The following is a 16,028-nucleotide window of genomic DNA, read 5'->3' as shown; positions in this document are numbered from 1 at the left end:
ATCCACCATGCCATAGGAGGGCACTTAGGGACACAAATTCGACTTGCTTCAGTGCCCGGAATCATTCGAGGACAAGGACTCGACGGCATGTGAACGCTTTAATGTGACTCTTTGCTGCTGTGCAACGAGTCCTGTTCCGAGTGGTTTATATGGACTTCATACATAAGTATGAGACGTCCCATTGACAGACCTGCACCAAAATGCGTCCCTCAACCGGAGTAACCAGGCTCGTCGCGCTGACCGGTATCTGGCTGGGCTTAGCCTCTTCTCTTCCCAGCTCAGGCAAAGACGACCCAGATGTTATCACGCGCGATGTGGCCATAATCGGCGGCGGCGCCTCGGGCACATATGCCGCCGTCCGCCTCAAGCAACTAGGCCAGAGCGTCGTCTTGATCGAGCAAGAAGACCGACTCGGCGGGCATACAAAGACATACGACGACAATGGGACTCCCATCGACTACGGCGTGTGGGTGTACGCCAACACCACCGAGGCCCGCAACTTCTTCGCCTACCTCAATATTCCGACGACAGTGCAGAATTTTAATAGAGACCCAGGCAGGAACCAGAGATATGATTTCCGCACCGGCGAGTTTGTTCCTCCGCCGAGTGGGAACGTTACAGATGCGATGATGCGCTATGTTCTGCTTCTGATGCAGCATCCGTATCTTGAAGACGGGTGGGATCTTCCTGATCCTGTGCCAGAGGATCTTTTGCTGTCGTTTCGGGACTTTATAGAGAAATATGACCTTGCTGCAGCGGTGGAGACGCTCACGCTGTACGTCCAAGGACTCGGGGACATACTTGACTGCCCCACTGTCTATATCATGAAGTATTTCAACATGAACGTCGTCCAAGGCATCCAGTCAGGCTTCTTGAGACCTGCCAGCTTCAATAACTCGCAAACCTACGGCGCGGCTGCCGCAAATCTAGGCGATGACCTGTTGCTCAGCAGCACAATACTCCAAATGAACCGCTCTACTTCGGACGACAAGGTGGGCAAAGAGAGCACCACAGGTTCCAAGACCGACTACCCCCAAACAATCCTCGTCCGCACCCCATCAGGCCTTAAAACCATCCAAGCAAGCAAAATCCTCATAACAATCCCGCCGATCCTGGCAAACCTTAACGCTTTCGACCTCGACGCCCGCGAGTCCCACGCCTTCGCCAAATTCCGCGCAACCACCTACACAACTTCCATCCTCCAGATTACCGGCCTCCCCCAGACGATCCAGTTCGTCAACAGCGGCACAGACACCCCTTACAACATCTGCCCGGTACCAGGGACATACGTCCTCGTCCCGACGTCCGACCCAACCCTCCGACTCGCATTCTTCGGCGGCGGCGGTGGCAGCGACGCCGACACCAATAGCAAAAGAGGGGACGGAGACGGGGACGGGGACGAACTCCCATTCGACACAATCCGGCACATAATGACCGATAACGTGCTATCGCTGCGCAACGCAGGCTACGACGTCTCCGTCCCCGAGATCCGGGCCTACGGGAACCATTACCCGTTTGGATTGCGGGTGAGCGCGGAGGAGATTGCGGATGGGTTTTATAGGGACTTGTATGGGTTGCAAGGGTATCGGGGGACGTATTACTCTGGGGCGGCGTTTCATGCGCATAACTCTGGGGCGTTGTGGAGATTTACCGAGAGGGTTATTACGGAGTATGGGTTGGCTGGATGATGATTTCGATATCTTATGCGCTGAGGGTGGGGTTGAGCTTGGACAGACTGGTTTGTTGCTTTATTAGGGTGATTATTGACATGGGGAAGTAGGATAGTTGGCCTGTTGATATAAGGCAGTTATAGCGTAAGGTATGCAGATGTTGGCCTACATCTACACTTCATCTACTATACTTGTCGTGGAGGCATAAAACGTTTGACAACTTTATACAACAAAGTAGGCCACTCTTCATACTTCAGATCCAGACCAACCCACGCTATATACATACAGTACAACACCACCAACCAGCACGTATTAATAGATTAATCTATTTCTCTCCTGCACCGGAACCATCCGGTTCTCACTGAAGTTTGAGAATACTAGGACTAGGCCCAGGGGCAGGGTATATGCTTCCTTTTGGCTTTGAATGTGGCTGTGATATTAAGAGTGTTCTCCATGAGGAAATTTTGCTGTGGAGACGATCGGTCGTCTTTAGGGTTTGATAGCTTGATATAATGGGAGAGGTGGTTAGAGTATTGGTGGACTTCAAAACGCTTTCAACCCAGTTCAATCTATTTCCCCTCGTGAATAACAAGAGCCCCCGCTGGACAGAAAGAGAGCCAAGTTGGAGTAAGCCTACAAAACAAGACCGACATAGTTATGCCAAGTACATATTGGAGAACAGAGCCAGTAAACGCTTCATAACAAGATCCTCTGCGAAGATCAAAGCGGGGAACCCTGTAGAACGTTGCACTTGCACCGATACCAGATTGCGCTGTGATACGAGGATCCGAATACTCCGCTAAGCAAGGAGAGGGGAATCAACAACCATGATATATAATGGCCTTGACGCCATTCTCCTTGGGTACTGGAGTAAACAAGGTGAATGCTGGAACGAGCTAGCAAAATGGCGCTATCAGCGAGCACTCAAATCGCCGTCGAATGGACCTCCTTAGGGCTCGCCAGCGCATCGCTTAACATGTCCATGCCCGACCATGTTCTCCGCACACAAGCAGACCTAGGCGAACTGGACGCATTCTACAACATCGATATATCCCCGCGCCGTTACATAGCCCTGCACGAGTATCACCAGAATGAGCAGGACTTGCTTGCGCAGATTGACTTTGATGCGCTGGACCAGCAGGGTCGAGTGGATTATATCATGCTGCGCACGTATCATACGCGGCAGCTGAATAACCTGGATTTGGAGAAGGCGTCGCGGGAGGAGTTTGCGCCGTTGGTTCCATTTGCAGAGGAGCTGGTTGGGCTTCTTGAGGCGAGGCAGAGTGTTGAGACTCTGGATGCGAAGGGGGCTGCGAAGACGCTGGATGATATTAACAAGGCTATCACGCAGGTACAGGGTAAAGTGGCGAGCGGGGGGTTTAATGTCACTGAGACGACTGGGTATCTAGCCAGCAAGGCGATAACGGATCTCCTCGATCATCTGGGCGAGTGGTATGGTTTCTATTCGACATATGATCCCCTGTTTGACTTCTGGGTTACGACGCCGTGGACAACAACGAATACAACGCTTACCGAGTACCTGACAACCGTCGAGACAGAACTAGCAGGAATGCACCAGAAAGGCAAAGAAGACGCGATAATCGGCGAGCCGATCGGCCGGAAGGGCCTGGAGGTCGAGCTCGAAGCTGAGATGATCTCGTACACGCCCGAGGAACTAATCCAGATCGGAAACCAGGAGCTGGAGTGGTGCATGGCCGAAGTCAAGAAGCAGTCGCGGGCTCTTGGATATGGAGATGACTGGGCGAAAGCCCTCGAGCATGTCAAGAATGACTATGTGGAACCGGGGAAGCAGACGGCGCTTGTGAGAGACCTCGTTAACGAAGGGAGTAACTTTGTGACGGATCGCGACCTTGTTACTGTGCCCCCTCTGGCGAACAGTACCTGGCGCATGGTCATGATTGGCGCTGAGCAGCAGAAGGTGTCGCCGTTTTTCCTGGGTGGTCCGACGATCTATGTCTCGTATCCTGTTGTGTCGATGGAGCATGATCTCAAGCTCATGGTGATGCGTGGGAATAACAGGCATTTTGCGCGTGCGACAGCCTTCCATGAGATGTTTCCGGGCCATCGATTGCAGCTTTACATGGCGGACCGGTATAACAGCCATAGAAAGGAGATCTTTGACACGCCGTTCTTTGTCGAGGGCTGGGCGCTGTATTGGGAGATGCTGTTCTATGAGCGAGACGACTTCCACCACTCGCCTGAGGGAAGGATTGGGGCGCTCTGGTGGCGGATGCATCGCTGTCTGAGGATTATTTTCTCGATCAAGTTCCATCTGGGCGAGATGACGGCGCAGGAGGCGGTTGATTTGCTGGTTGACACGATCCATCATGAGAGAAGCACCGCGGAGGGAGAGGTAAGGCGATCGGTGGAGGGCACCTATTCGCCACTCTACCAGGCAGGATATATGCTGGGTGCGTTGCAGCTATGGAAGTTGAGAGAGATGGTGGTGGTGGATTCTGGGGAGATGGGCCAGAAGGAGTACCACGACGCGATCTTGAAGCTGGGCGTGTTGCCTATTGAGATGGTCAAGGCAGCTATCAGGGGCGAAGAGCTCTCGCGGGACTTTAAACCAGGCTGGAAGTTCTATGACTTTGATTGAGTTAGGGTTAAGAAGTAGGCAGAGATGATTCCTTAACAGTATCCAGCATAACCACAGAAAAGGAAATATATTAAACTATAACTATGAATTTAATCCCTGTTAGACCGAGTGAACAAAGAGATATTACTGATATTTAAGCAGAGCAGATTGCATGTCCGAGACCGATCCAAGTTCATTTCTTGGTAGAACAAGATCAGACATCATCGATACTCCCTCCCAACCAAGATGTCTTTACTTCATGATTCTGGTGCTTAACTCGGCCAGGTGCATCTCGCAAGCGGATCGAACATTCGTGTCTCCTTTACCACCGCCGAAAGATCCGCTGCGACAAGAAGTCTCCTTGTTCAGCCTGCACGCGCATGGGCGTCGTGTGCTGCTATCCTGGCCCTGAGAAAATTCCCGGCGGCCCCATAAGACGACAATATCTGATGTATCTGCACGGCTTGCACGGCTGGAGAGAACGGTCAGGGCTAAATGACAGAAACAACAACTTCAAATGAGTATTTCCGTATAAGATCGCCTAGACATTAGCCCAGCGAGTCACTTGCCACCTGCTACCTGCTATCCTGGATCGACTGCCACAAATAGCCTTCCTTCACCTTACCTTTTCCCCTTCCCGCCTAAAAGCTTCGCACTCGAACTGGGAACTGGCCATCGAGTATGGAACTGTAGAGATCTGCATTATACAAACACGGCAGACGGGGCCATCCCGGGTCTGGGGTGCTGCGGGGTGATCTTAGGCTGTTCCGGAGACTAGTCTTATGTGTAGGAACTAAGGATAGACTGCGCCCCAGCTTGGACGAAATGGTAACAAGTTTATCCCCTGGCCTTGTGAGATTGAGACTGAGCTCCTCGATAAGCGTACTAGTGATATGACGAATGAGAACATGCTAGGTGTCATGCTGAACGGTTGGCCCGGTATCCGTCAATCAGCAGATCGCCAGGAGGCTAGGCTGATGGCGTTCCTTCAATTCCATAAGGAAGGATTGCTCAGTCATGGGAATGCGCTGTCCATCATGCCCTTGTGAACTACTCTTAGTAGTGGCACTAACTACTTACAATCTGATGTGGAAATAGTTTTCCCCAGCTCCAATTGACCCCCTGTCTAACTCTTCATAGCACCATGCCAAACCTAAACCGTCCCCATAACAAATGGCGTTAAGATCACTTCGATGTCCATGGTCCATGCAACTAAAAGCAACTAAGGGCTTCTCGCCCGGATTCCGAGGAACCGTTTGAGTTTACATTTAACAGAACCGAACCAAAACTGCATGATCTTCGTCATCAGGGTACTCCAACTGGCCGGGACCGGCTGAACTGGATGAAGCCATGAATCGAATCATCCAAAATTTGGAATAAGATCAAGGTTTGAGCTCGTGGAATCGACTGCGTTCCTGACAATCCTCAAGGAAAGGCTGCTTCTAGCATCGCCAGTAAACTCAAAGCTCAAGGTTATTGGCATGGGCGAACTTTACTGAAGAGAAGACGTCGAGAAGTCACAGGTGCACTGCACAATAATAGTTGAACTCTATCTGGGGATAAGGGGATAGTTCAAGGAAGTCATACTCCGACATGGACAACCACCATATCCGGGGCGGAAACAAGCAAATAACGACAGTTGGAGTGGTGAATGTCTAGCATAGCCTATGCTGTACGAATATTGTGGGGAGTCATCGATGTTCCAGTTTCCATTGTCAGGGATATTCGTCCTCGGAGCCCGGATGCGAGCATCCGTTCCCAATCCCCCGTTTCCGTTAGCTCCGACAGACTCCAGTTCTCTGGGGCGGGGCTTGAGTGCATGATTCATCGATTGGGTCGCTCTATCAGAGGCATCGAGTCAGCCTGGTTGATCAAGGCGATTGTACCTGATCGAAAAGGTAGTCGACTGAATTCATTGTTTCAGAAGACTGGGCATGGCGATCAGCAGGAACTACGTCCGAGCGGCCACGAGCAGCCACGAGGGGTTTCGAGGAATCGAGTTGGAGGCCGTGGCAGACAGAGTTCACCAGACCTTGATAATTGTCATGGATCTAGCGGGGTCAGCTTGGTTCGGAAATGATCGTCTTCGCCTGCTTGACTCGCAGCCCCGCTTTTCCGACCAATTGGAACTTCCGAGAGATAAAGTTAAACGGAAAAGACCCCGGGATTCGGTGGAGACGGACCCGGACCCACAGCTGGTGTGCCACCGGCCGAGTCGGGCGTGCCAAGACGACGCAAGGAGCTGCAGCGAAGGATTGGGCGCGAAATTAACACGGGACAGGGATGAGAAGGTTTGTGGCTGGCGAGACTCCAAATCGGGGGTTTCTTCTTGGCTCGGCTGAATCTGATGCAGGAACACTTTATTCTTCCTTCAAACCTCCAATTATGGCTTTGTTCATACTCTCTTCTTCCCAAAGCATGCCTGGATGTATCTTCGACTTCTTAGTTGCTGAAGTGTCAGTGTCAGCTCGGGGGGATGCTCGGGCCCGGAGCCTCTGCCCCAGTGCGTGGAGTCAGACGCAATCAGACAAGAGTCAGGCAGTCCCCACTGCTTCTGATCGGCTGCGAGTTGCTAACTTGCTGTTGGGGTACGGCGGAACTGCGGCCAGAAGCCGAGTGCAATAATAACGGCGGCCTAATAATAATTAATAAACACGCTCTGCCAAGTCACCGAAAATCTTCCCCTCACCAACGTCCCTCTTTATCTCACCTCCTGCCTGCCCCTTTGCTGCTGTCTCATCAGTACAGAGCCAGTAGTCTATCACAATGCTGGGTCGCTCAACAGGACTCACCGTCCTGACCGGCCTCCTGGCCATCGCCGGTTCCGCTGTCGCTGCTAATGGCGACTGCTGCCGCTGCATGCCCGGCGACGAGTGCTGGCCGTCTCGCGAAACCTGGTCAAGCTTCAACCAGACCATCGACGGACGACTCGTCGCAACCGTCCCGCTCGGAACACCCTGCCACGGCGACGCGTATGACCAAGCGAAATGCGACGTGCTGAAGGAGGAATGGACTCAGCCGGAGTTGCAGTAAGCCCAGTTCCCCTTAGCCGAATGTGTTGGATGTATCTAATGGTATCAGCTACGAGACGTCGTCGTCCGTAATGGCGCCCTTCTTCGCCAATAACTCGTGCGACCCGTTCCACCCGGTCTCGAAACCCTGCACGCTCGACAACTATATCGTGTACGCTGTTGATGTTAGCAAGCCTGAGCATATCTCCAAGGCGATCCAATTCACCGTAGACCACAACATCCGTCTTGTCGTGCGCAACACCGGCCACGACTATAACGGGAAATCCACGGGTGCGGGCGCGCTGGGTGTCTGGACACATCACCTCAAGGATATCGAGATTTCCGACTACAAGGATAACCACTACCAGGGCAAGGCGATTAAGTTGGGCGCTGGAGTTCAAGGATTCGAGGCGTATGATGCTGCTGATAAGCAGGGTCTGGAGGTTGTGGGTGGTGAATGTCCGAGTGTCGGTATCGCCGGTGGGTATACCCAGGGAGGAGGGCACTCGGCGCTTGCGTCTACTCACGGGCTTGCCGCGGACCAGGTTCTGCAGTGGGAGGTTATTGACGGAGAGGGCAACTTTGTTACCGCGACCAGAGATAATGAGCACTCTGATCTTTATTGGGCGCTTAGTGGTGGTGGCGGCGGAACTTACGGTGTTGTATGGTCGATGACATCGAAGGCGCACCCCGGTCTGCCTGTTTCCGGGCTGAACTTGACCTTCTCCAGCGCCAACATCTCCAAGGATACGTACTACGAGGCGGTTGCGCTGTACCATACTAGTCTCCCTCAGATTGTTGATGCGGGGGCCATGAGCGTGTGGTACTTTACCAACACCAGCTTCTCCATCTCCCCACTCACCGGACCCAACATCCCCGTCGAGAAGCTGAAGGAATTGGTCAAGCCGTTCACCGACGGCCTCGACAAGCTCGGCATCAAGTACACCACCTACGCTGACCAGTTCCCCAGCTACCTGGCCCAGTTCTCGGCCATGCAGGGCGAGATTGGCGTCGGAGAAGCGCAGTACGGCGGCTACCTGATCCCTCGCTCGACGGTCCTCGAAAGGAACGACGAGCTCACATCCGCGTACCGACACATCACCGAGGACGGGGCAACCTTTATCGGCGTGGGGCTGAACGTTTCCAAAGCCCTCGTCGGCAAGGACATCTTCAACTCCGTCCTCCCTGCCTGGCGCGACACCCTCATCGACACCACCATTACCACGCCGTGGGCGTGGAACGAGGACGAGGCGATGCTCGCGGAGCAGCGCAAGATGACGGATGACTATATCCCTGCGCTGAGCAAGCTTGCGCCCGAGTCCGGTGCGTACATGAACGAGGGCGACTTCCGGCAGCCGGACTGGCAGAGAGTGTTTTACGGGGAGAACTACGATGCGCTGAGAGACGTTAAAGCCAAGTATGACCCGAAAGATGTGTTCTACGCGTGGCAGGCGGTTGGGTCCGACGAGTGGGCGGAACGTGAAGGGCGGCTGTGCAGGGCGTAATTATTATTATATTATTATTATTCTAGAGAGAGTACTTAATTTCTAGCTACTTAATTTCTAGCTAACGGAGAATTTCTCCCCACCCCTGCATATTTGCATATTTGCAGATTTGCAGATTTGGGGGCGGGATATTGATTGCGCTATTGAATCTGCAACAGAGTTTGCAGACAGAGTTTGATTAAGACCGATCGAGGGCAAGAGTGGCACTCGTTTAGCAGTTTACGAGCTGGAGAATTCGACGACATGACGCAGGCTAAGCGAACCTTTGGGAAATTGGAGAGAGTGACATGGACATGGGTCTCCACCGTCTCCACTGCGTCTCTCTCTGGTACTGCTAGTACGACTCTCTGGACTCGGTCGTCAGTCGCCAGCAGATCTTGGACTGGCCCGTCAAACTTTATTGCCGGCTCTGTTACATCTGGCTGCGTGCAGTCTCGAATGGCCCCGTCCCGTTGACGTGGCTAGTGCCTACTATCGCAATAGTCCGAAGTCTGAGACCTTGATAATACCTCCTGCACGCTGCGTCTGTGAAGCCACATCGCGCTTGATCCCTGCACTCGACACACTGCGGAGTCTGCCTGCGCAGGGTTCATAGCACAGAGATCGTCCGGGCCTCATGTTCCGGATATCTGAGTTGCTCGTGCTGATGCGAGACGACGTCTGTCGGGTCCCACTGTTCGACGCCCATTGCCACTCTCCGGATACTTCTTAAAAACATCTCGACCCTGCCCCCTCCACGCTGCCAGTGCTTATCCATCCCTCCTCACCTACCCCGGCTGCTCCTATATATCCGTCTCGCAGTTCTTCGTTGGATGGAGCGAAGCCATGGGTTGGGTCCATAATCTCGAAGAACCCGATCCAAACAACCACATCGCCCGTGTCATTGCAGTATGCATGACCTTTGCGAGTGCGGCCCTGATCGCCGTGGCCCTGCGCTTCCACATCCGCATCTGGGTGAAGAAGGCTGTTTGGATTGATGATTATGCTGCGCTGCTGAGTGCTGCCCTTGCAATGGCGTATGCCTGTGTTGCTGTTGCTCGTACGTTCCTTTTCCAAGCCAGTCCTTGCATAAAGCCAGAGAATACGATGCTAATTGTTAAGAAACCCGCTGGGGCCTAGGGCTAAACGCTGACTACTTCCCCCCGGCAAACGACATCCCGTTCAGCAAGATGCAGTATGCCGGCGGGCCCATCTACACCCTCTCCCTGCTCGGCTTCAAGATCTCGCTGCTGGCGTCGTATCTGCGCATCGGCGGGTTCGTCAAGATGTACCGCCTCGTCATCCATCTCGCCCTTGTGGCTTGTATCTGTAACCAGATTATTTTCACATTTGTGCTGTCGTTCGGCTGTAATCCGGTTGCGAAGCAATGGGACCCGTCGATTCCGGGGAGTTGCATTAATACCGTGGCCTCATATTATGCGCTTGCGGGCACGAGTTTGGGGTTCGATGTTATTATCATTGCCCTCCCGTTGCCGATTCTTCTGCGCTTGCAGCTGAAGTTGCGGCAGAAGGTATCTCTCTCTCTATCCAGCCCAATAAAGAACTGATATATGCTAACAATGTTTACGGTAGATCTTCCTCGCAGTCCTCTTCGGTCTCGGCTTCTTCGTCACAATCATCCAGATCATCCGCGTCTTCACAATAAAGAACCTGCAGACGTATACAGATAGTCAGCCGATTATCATCTGGTCGATTGTGGAGATTAGCCTTGGAGTGCGTCCTGCCCTACATTACACTCGGATTACAATATAGATATGATATTGACAGAAGCAGGTAATAATAAGCTGCGTCCCAACGTACGGTCCATACGTGCGCGCCCTCGCAATCAACATGTCCTCGTACAAGCGCAGCAGACGCCCAACATACGATGCCTCCGGACAATCCGGGGCATTTGGACTCGGTCGGTCTGGCAGGTCAGGAGGAGCGTCGTATAATGTGTCGTCGCGGAATCCGCCGAGTCGGGTTTACGATAATACCGTGCCCATGACGGGGATTGTGGGCTCGCCTAGTGTGCGCGATAAGAATTACTCGACCGAGAGTATCCTGGCGGATCGGGATATGGGCGGGGTGAGGGATAGTGATGAGGATGATCTTGGGAATGGCCATAACCATAACCACAACCATGGCCGTGGGCGGGGGGATAGGAACAAGGAGATTCATATTGCCACGGAGGTGAGGGTTGAGAGGGGCCCGAGGGGGGAAGGGGAATGAAGCTATTATTTCTCCCATCCGGCCTATTTACTTGATTCTTTATTCTTCCTGACTGGAAGGTCTGTATATAAATTAATGATGTTGATACCCGATTTACATGATGTTATTCCAGACGAGGTTCTGTCTGAAGGTACAATAGCACAAGTCAATTGTACCAACTGTCTTCATATACTATTAATTATTTCCTTATTATTCATTAATATACATTAATTAATTAAGTCGTATTGGTGAGCCACCATCCACGTGGAAACATCCACGCCCGGCGTTGGCCGCATGTGATTGTCGACAGGGCAACACAGACTTCTACACTAGTCTCACTCTCAAGGCGATGAAGATATGAAGATCGTCGCTTCCACCATCCACTTGCGGAAATTCCTGGTCCTGTTCCTGATCCTGATCCTTTTGGATTTTCGATGGCCCATCGCGATCCACCGGGCGGCGTCCATCCACCGTCTTCCCCGTTCCCTGCCCCATTCTCGATATTGACAGCCAAGATTGTGCCAATTGCCAAATCATGATAGGTTTCTACTGCTTGGTGGATGCATAGTAGACTACTTGGTAGACTAAGAGGACTGACACTGACACTGACACTGACAAATATTTCGCTGCCAGGTTTGCACACCGTATTCTACACCGGTGTAGATACAAGACTTGCTCCAAACTCAAACCTGTTCTTCCGGCAAATCCAATATCAACACTGTGGCGACTTTCGATAGCGCTAACATGCACTGAGATAGCTCGGCAGATCAAGGATCAAGTCCGTCGTGCGCCACTTATGCATGTTACTTCCAGGTTGTATCGCTGAACTCCTGCTAACCTGTATCAGTATCACTGTCGGTACCTGATCGGCCTCCCCGTGTGGATCTCAGAACAGAAGCATTAGCAATATGTTTGAGACGTTGAGTTCGTACTTCGTAGCTGAGTTTGGCTACAATGGGTCAAGGAGGATGGGAATCGTGGCGTGGAACCCTGCCACTAGACCAAACAAGCATGTGAAATCAGAAATGGCTTGCGAAACAGTCTTGGCTCTTTTCTTGGTGTGAATATAGTAACGGGAGATCTGAGAGGTGGATATTATTGTTCTATATCCTTGTACACGGCCCTGTCTTCAACTCAGCTCTGGTGGTTGTCCCTTTGGTACAGTTGGTACTCGGGCCGCACAACACACTGGGTAAACATGTGGGTGTCGAGTCGGTCTGTCAGATGCCAAAGCAGTCAGAATGTGGCCGAGCTGATGTCAAAAATTGGTCCACTGGGTCACTTTAGCGAGGGAGATGTGGATCTGATCCAGAACCCCGGAGGCCCCGACAAGGCATTCAGCCAAAGCCACCGATTCAGTCCACTGAGGGGCACAATAATGAAGGGAAAAACTATACAAGGACAGAGGGGTAATATTATTTAGTAGCAAGGCCAGTTATGTGGGAGACTTTGACGATTATGTTTCTTATATGGGACTGCCACTATATTCAAAACGGGGTTAATACTTTGAGCTCGCTGTAACCGACGAAGCACTATCGGGTTACATCGGGTTAATTAATGGTCGGTTGAATTGGCTTCTCCACGCAGCAAGGCCCTGCATTAGACAGATTCATTTCAAACCATATCGGCAAGATGGGTGACTTTCGTTTGGCGCCTTCGTGCTATAATCCGGCTTCTAAACCGAATTCGCAGCCTGTTCGATTACGTCGAGAACCTGATGCCGGAACGCCTGCTGCAATTTCATATCCTCTCTCGTATCATCATCGACGCCGAAATCCCCGTTCAGACACTTCAGCACGACCTCCTTGAACCGCTTTCCAACACGCGACTCCAGACGTCTCTGGGCATGTTTAACCAGCTGCGCCCGCACTGCTGTCGAGTCAGTCGCGTGGGCAAATAGGTTCCTCTGGAGCTTGATGGCCGGCTCCCACAGGCCGATCTCCAAGAGGACGACGCCGAGGGAGTAGATGTCGTGGATTTTCTTGAACGGCGTGCTTGGCTGGCCCTGGCGCTCTGGGTGGCGGTAGATATCGCGACTTGGTTCGAAGTCGGAGTGCCCGCTTGAGAAGAAGGGCTCGGGGCGACTGAATTCGAAGCCTAAGACCCAGGGCTCGTGGTAGTTGATGTCGAGGCGCTCTTTCGAGTCGTCGTCCTTGATGCGGTGGGGGAGGAGGAGGATGTTGTCGCTTCGGAAGCTTTCGTGGACCTGTAGACGATGATGATTAGTATACAATAGATACAAGTCAGATATCTGTCAGACGGCGATACGTACCCATTGCACCATATGGATCTGCGCGATGCATTGACAGAGTCCGAGTGCCAGTTGGAACTTGTCTCCCAAGGACGGAACCAGCTTGGACTCGAAAAGAATCCGTTGGAGACTGGCTGGGGACCCGAGAGGGCTCGAGAGCTCGAAGACAAACGCAATATAGTTCCTGTCAGGTAGTTCCCTCCATCCGACACAGGGAAGGATGCGGAAGATTTGTTCTTTTGGTTGGTGTAGCAATCTTGCGAGAGATTCAATCCTGCCCCTTGTACGTGCATCAAGGCGAGATACTCCGGTTCCAGAGCCATTTGCAAGTACTTGCGCAGCGACTCGGTGATTCTCCTGCACGTAAACTCGGGAATCTTTGGTGACGATGGTGAAAAGCCCCTGGTTCTCCTCTGGGGCGATCTCTTTGAGGTAGGAGTCCCACGACGGCGGTAATTCAAGAGGAGTATGCTCTCCTCCACCTCCCTCTGTACATTGCTGAGCCAGGCGAATAGTGGCGTCCTTATCGAAACCAAGTCGCCTGGAAGACTCGTCCGTTTGCAGGTGTCTCAGATGGTCTGGAGATATCCCAAGCTGTGACGCAAAGCACCATAGCTCAACCTTGCGCCTGAGTCTGGAATTCCGGTCTTTGAACGACCCCAGGATGCTTTCTACCCGTTTTTTGTCCCGGAGGGACCAGAGTAGGAGAGCTGGTAGCGAGGGGCTTGCCCGACCACTGCTGGAAACGGCTGGCAACGCAGTAAGCAAGCTGGTGAAAGGCTGGCGAGTCGCTGCATTTGAAGACCCGTCCGGAACACAATATCGTCGCTCCAAGAGCTCAACGCCTTGTCGGAGGATCGATTCGATGTCCCGGACGAGGTGCTCGATCTGTTCTTGGACATCGGGGTCGAATTGTTCAAACAAGGTCTTGCCGCCATATACCTATACGCATGGCCACGGCCAAAGTTAGTTTGTTGACAATCATATAGCAATATGGGGAACTAACCCAGGATTGGGAAAAAAGCAGGTTCTTCAAAAGCTTGCTCTGCGTGTTCTCGTCCACGACGAGGTTGTAAAGTTCATTTGAATCCTGAAACAGTGTCAGCAATGCCACATCCACGCTGCTTCTGGGACCCTACACCGTTAAACCCCCTGGCGTCTGATATAAGCTCAGCGGTCCTTTCGCCGTATCTAATCAACGCATCAACCACAGCTATGGTCAAACCTGCTAGAGACAAAGGATCCATGGCTCAGAGACGGAAATTCGCATTGTAATGCGGGCGCGAGGCTGGCTCTTGACAGCAGCGGGGCTGAGAGAGGGCGCTCTATGCCTTCGCCCCATTGGACACATCCATGATTAGACGCCAGAAGATGAGGTAAGATATTGAAGATCTCTCGGAGGATCTCGTATTCCGCAACTTCACCTTCAGAGCCACCGAGGAAGCCATGGCGGACAGTCCGCTGGACGACGAATGGATAAGTGCGTGGACGGAGTTCATTTTTTATATGCTGCTGACCTCGACGCGACTGTGTAGAAATAAAGCGGCCAGCACAAGGCCACGACACGCTATCATGGACAGCGTCAATTTCGAGGACTCGAGTGTCGACTGTCGACGGTCTACGCTTCAGCAAAAACCTCGATACGGGCATGATTGAAAATCTGGGAAGTCTGCTCACCGCGGTCCAAAGCATGAAGCTCAAGCAGTTCCCAGCCGATCGCATAGAAGAGATCCGGACAGTTGGTGTAGGAGAAACGTTTTCTGTCTGTGAGAGCAAATTCGATGGCAATGTCATTGCCGTCAAGCGTATCCGATTTCACGAAGACATGGCCAACGCCAACCGGACCGCATTTCAGCGACGCCTGCAAGCAGTACTGCGAGAAATCAACATCATGCACCATCCGCCTCTTGCCCATCACCCGAATATTGTTAGCCTGCTGGGATACGGCTGGGTATTTGAGGAACAGCGACTCTTGCCTTTCATAACGGTGGAGCTTGCTCGGGGAGGCTCCCTGCGGAACCACTTGAAAGAGGCAGAAAGGAGTTTCAAAGCGAAGCAGATTGTTGCTGGAGATATTGCAGCTGGGCTGATGGCCCTTCACAAGTCTGGCATAGTTCACGGGGACCTCAAGATCGACAACGTCTTGGTTGTTCCCTCTCTTGACCGTCCATCCGGGGCAGTTGCCAAGGTGTCGGATTTTGGCCATTCCATCATTCTCAGCCCAGAGTCCGAAGCGACGGCTCATTATTTTGGTACGGAGCTGTAGGTTGGCAGTACATTGTAGTCTTCCCTGATATAAGCTGAAGTTTCTGTGCAGATATAACGCGCCTGAAGTACGCCATCAACGAAGCCAGCCCATCCCAGTTGAGCAGCTCCACAAGTGTGATATCTGGGCATTTGGGCTATGTGTATGGGAAATACTAGCGGATGGCCAAATATATTTTCAAAAGTCGTGGAGGGAGAATCCGGCCTACTGTCAACCATCATTGTCCCCTACTTCATCCACGAATTCTGGCAGTCCCTTGGAACCAGACAATAAGCCAGCTCCTGAGGCGGATGACGAGCGTATATTTGGGCTATTTGATCCTGGTCACCTCCAAGGCCTTGCTCAATCATTCGTCCAGGGAATAGGGAGTCCTGAAATATGGTTCGAAAGGAAGATTCTCCTCGCATTGTTCAAGCACACCTTACAAATTGATCCCTGTCAGAGACTATCGGACCTAAGTCGACTTCCAGTTATGAACACCTGGAAAAAGGCTGCCGGGGGCTCCTTTCTGCAGTCAGAACTGGCTTCTCTTGCCA

General features: G+C 52.4%; 6 protein-coding genes across 6 annotated transcripts; 5 read left to right on the top strand and 1 right to left on the bottom strand.

Annotated features, from left to right (window-relative positions):
- Positions 1-32: 32 nt before the first annotated feature.
- ASPVEDRAFT_155676 (uncharacterized protein) lies at positions 33-1,872 on the top strand. Its single transcript, XM_040808479.1, has one exon. It carries the CDS (start codon positions 201-203, stop codon positions 1,686-1,688), a length of 1,488 nt encoding a protein of 495 aa, XP_040673703.1. The 5' UTR covers positions 33-200; the 3' UTR covers positions 1,689-1,872.
- Positions 1,873-2,646: 774 nt separating this feature from the next.
- ASPVEDRAFT_143483 (uncharacterized protein) lies at positions 2,647-4,290 on the top strand (the record flags this gene model as incomplete). The annotated part of the gene is made up of 1 exon (XM_040807919.1): positions 2,647-4,290. One exon carries the CDS (start codon positions 2,647-2,649, stop codon positions 4,288-4,290), a length of 1,644 nt encoding a protein of 547 aa, XP_040673702.1.
- Positions 4,291-7,035: 2,745 nt separating this feature from the next.
- Positions 7,036-8,785, top strand: ASPVEDRAFT_34118 (FAD-dependent oxidoreductase; the record flags this gene model as incomplete). The annotated part of the gene is made up of 2 exons (XM_040810822.1): positions 7,036-7,298; positions 7,351-8,785. The coding sequence occupies 2 exons, from the start codon at positions 7,036-7,038 to the stop codon at positions 8,783-8,785; spliced, it is 1,698 nt and encodes a 565-aa protein (XP_040673701.1).
- Positions 8,786-9,610: 825 nt separating this feature from the next.
- Positions 9,611-10,996, top strand: ASPVEDRAFT_143461 (uncharacterized protein; the record flags this gene model as incomplete). Its single annotated transcript, XM_040807917.1, has 4 exons — positions 9,611-9,824; positions 9,887-10,296; positions 10,358-10,498; positions 10,559-10,996. The coding sequence occupies 4 exons, from the start codon at positions 9,611-9,613 to the stop codon at positions 10,994-10,996; spliced, it is 1,203 nt and encodes a 400-aa protein (XP_040673700.1).
- Positions 10,997-12,650: 1,654 nt separating this feature from the next.
- On the bottom strand, positions 12,651-14,473 carry ASPVEDRAFT_89170 (uncharacterized protein; the record flags this gene model as incomplete). Its single annotated transcript, XM_040818544.1, has 4 exons — positions 12,651-13,181; positions 13,248-14,168; positions 14,233-14,316; positions 14,366-14,473. The coding sequence occupies 4 exons, from the start codon at positions 14,471-14,473 to the stop codon at positions 12,651-12,653; spliced, it is 1,644 nt and encodes a 547-aa protein (XP_040673699.1).
- Positions 14,474-14,604: 131 nt separating this feature from the next.
- Positions 14,605-15,743, top strand: ASPVEDRAFT_377028 (uncharacterized protein). The gene is made up of 2 exons (XM_040811553.1): positions 14,605-15,492; positions 15,544-15,743. The coding sequence occupies exon 1, from the start codon at positions 14,875-14,877 to the stop codon at positions 15,490-15,492; it is 618 nt and encodes a 205-aa protein (XP_040673698.1). The 5' UTR covers positions 14,605-14,874; the 3' UTR covers positions 15,544-15,743.
- The last annotated feature ends 285 nt before the right edge of the window (positions 15,744-16,028 follow it).

This window comes from Aspergillus versicolor (genome assembly GCF_001890125.1).
Source record: "Aspergillus versicolor CBS 583.65 unplaced genomic scaffold ASPVEscaffold_14, whole genome shotgun sequence".
NCBI classification, from domain to species: domain Eukaryota; kingdom Fungi; phylum Ascomycota; class Eurotiomycetes; order Eurotiales; family Aspergillaceae; genus Aspergillus; species Aspergillus versicolor.
Note: the sequence above shows the minus strand (reverse complement) of the source record. Positions and strands in the feature narration are given on the sequence as shown.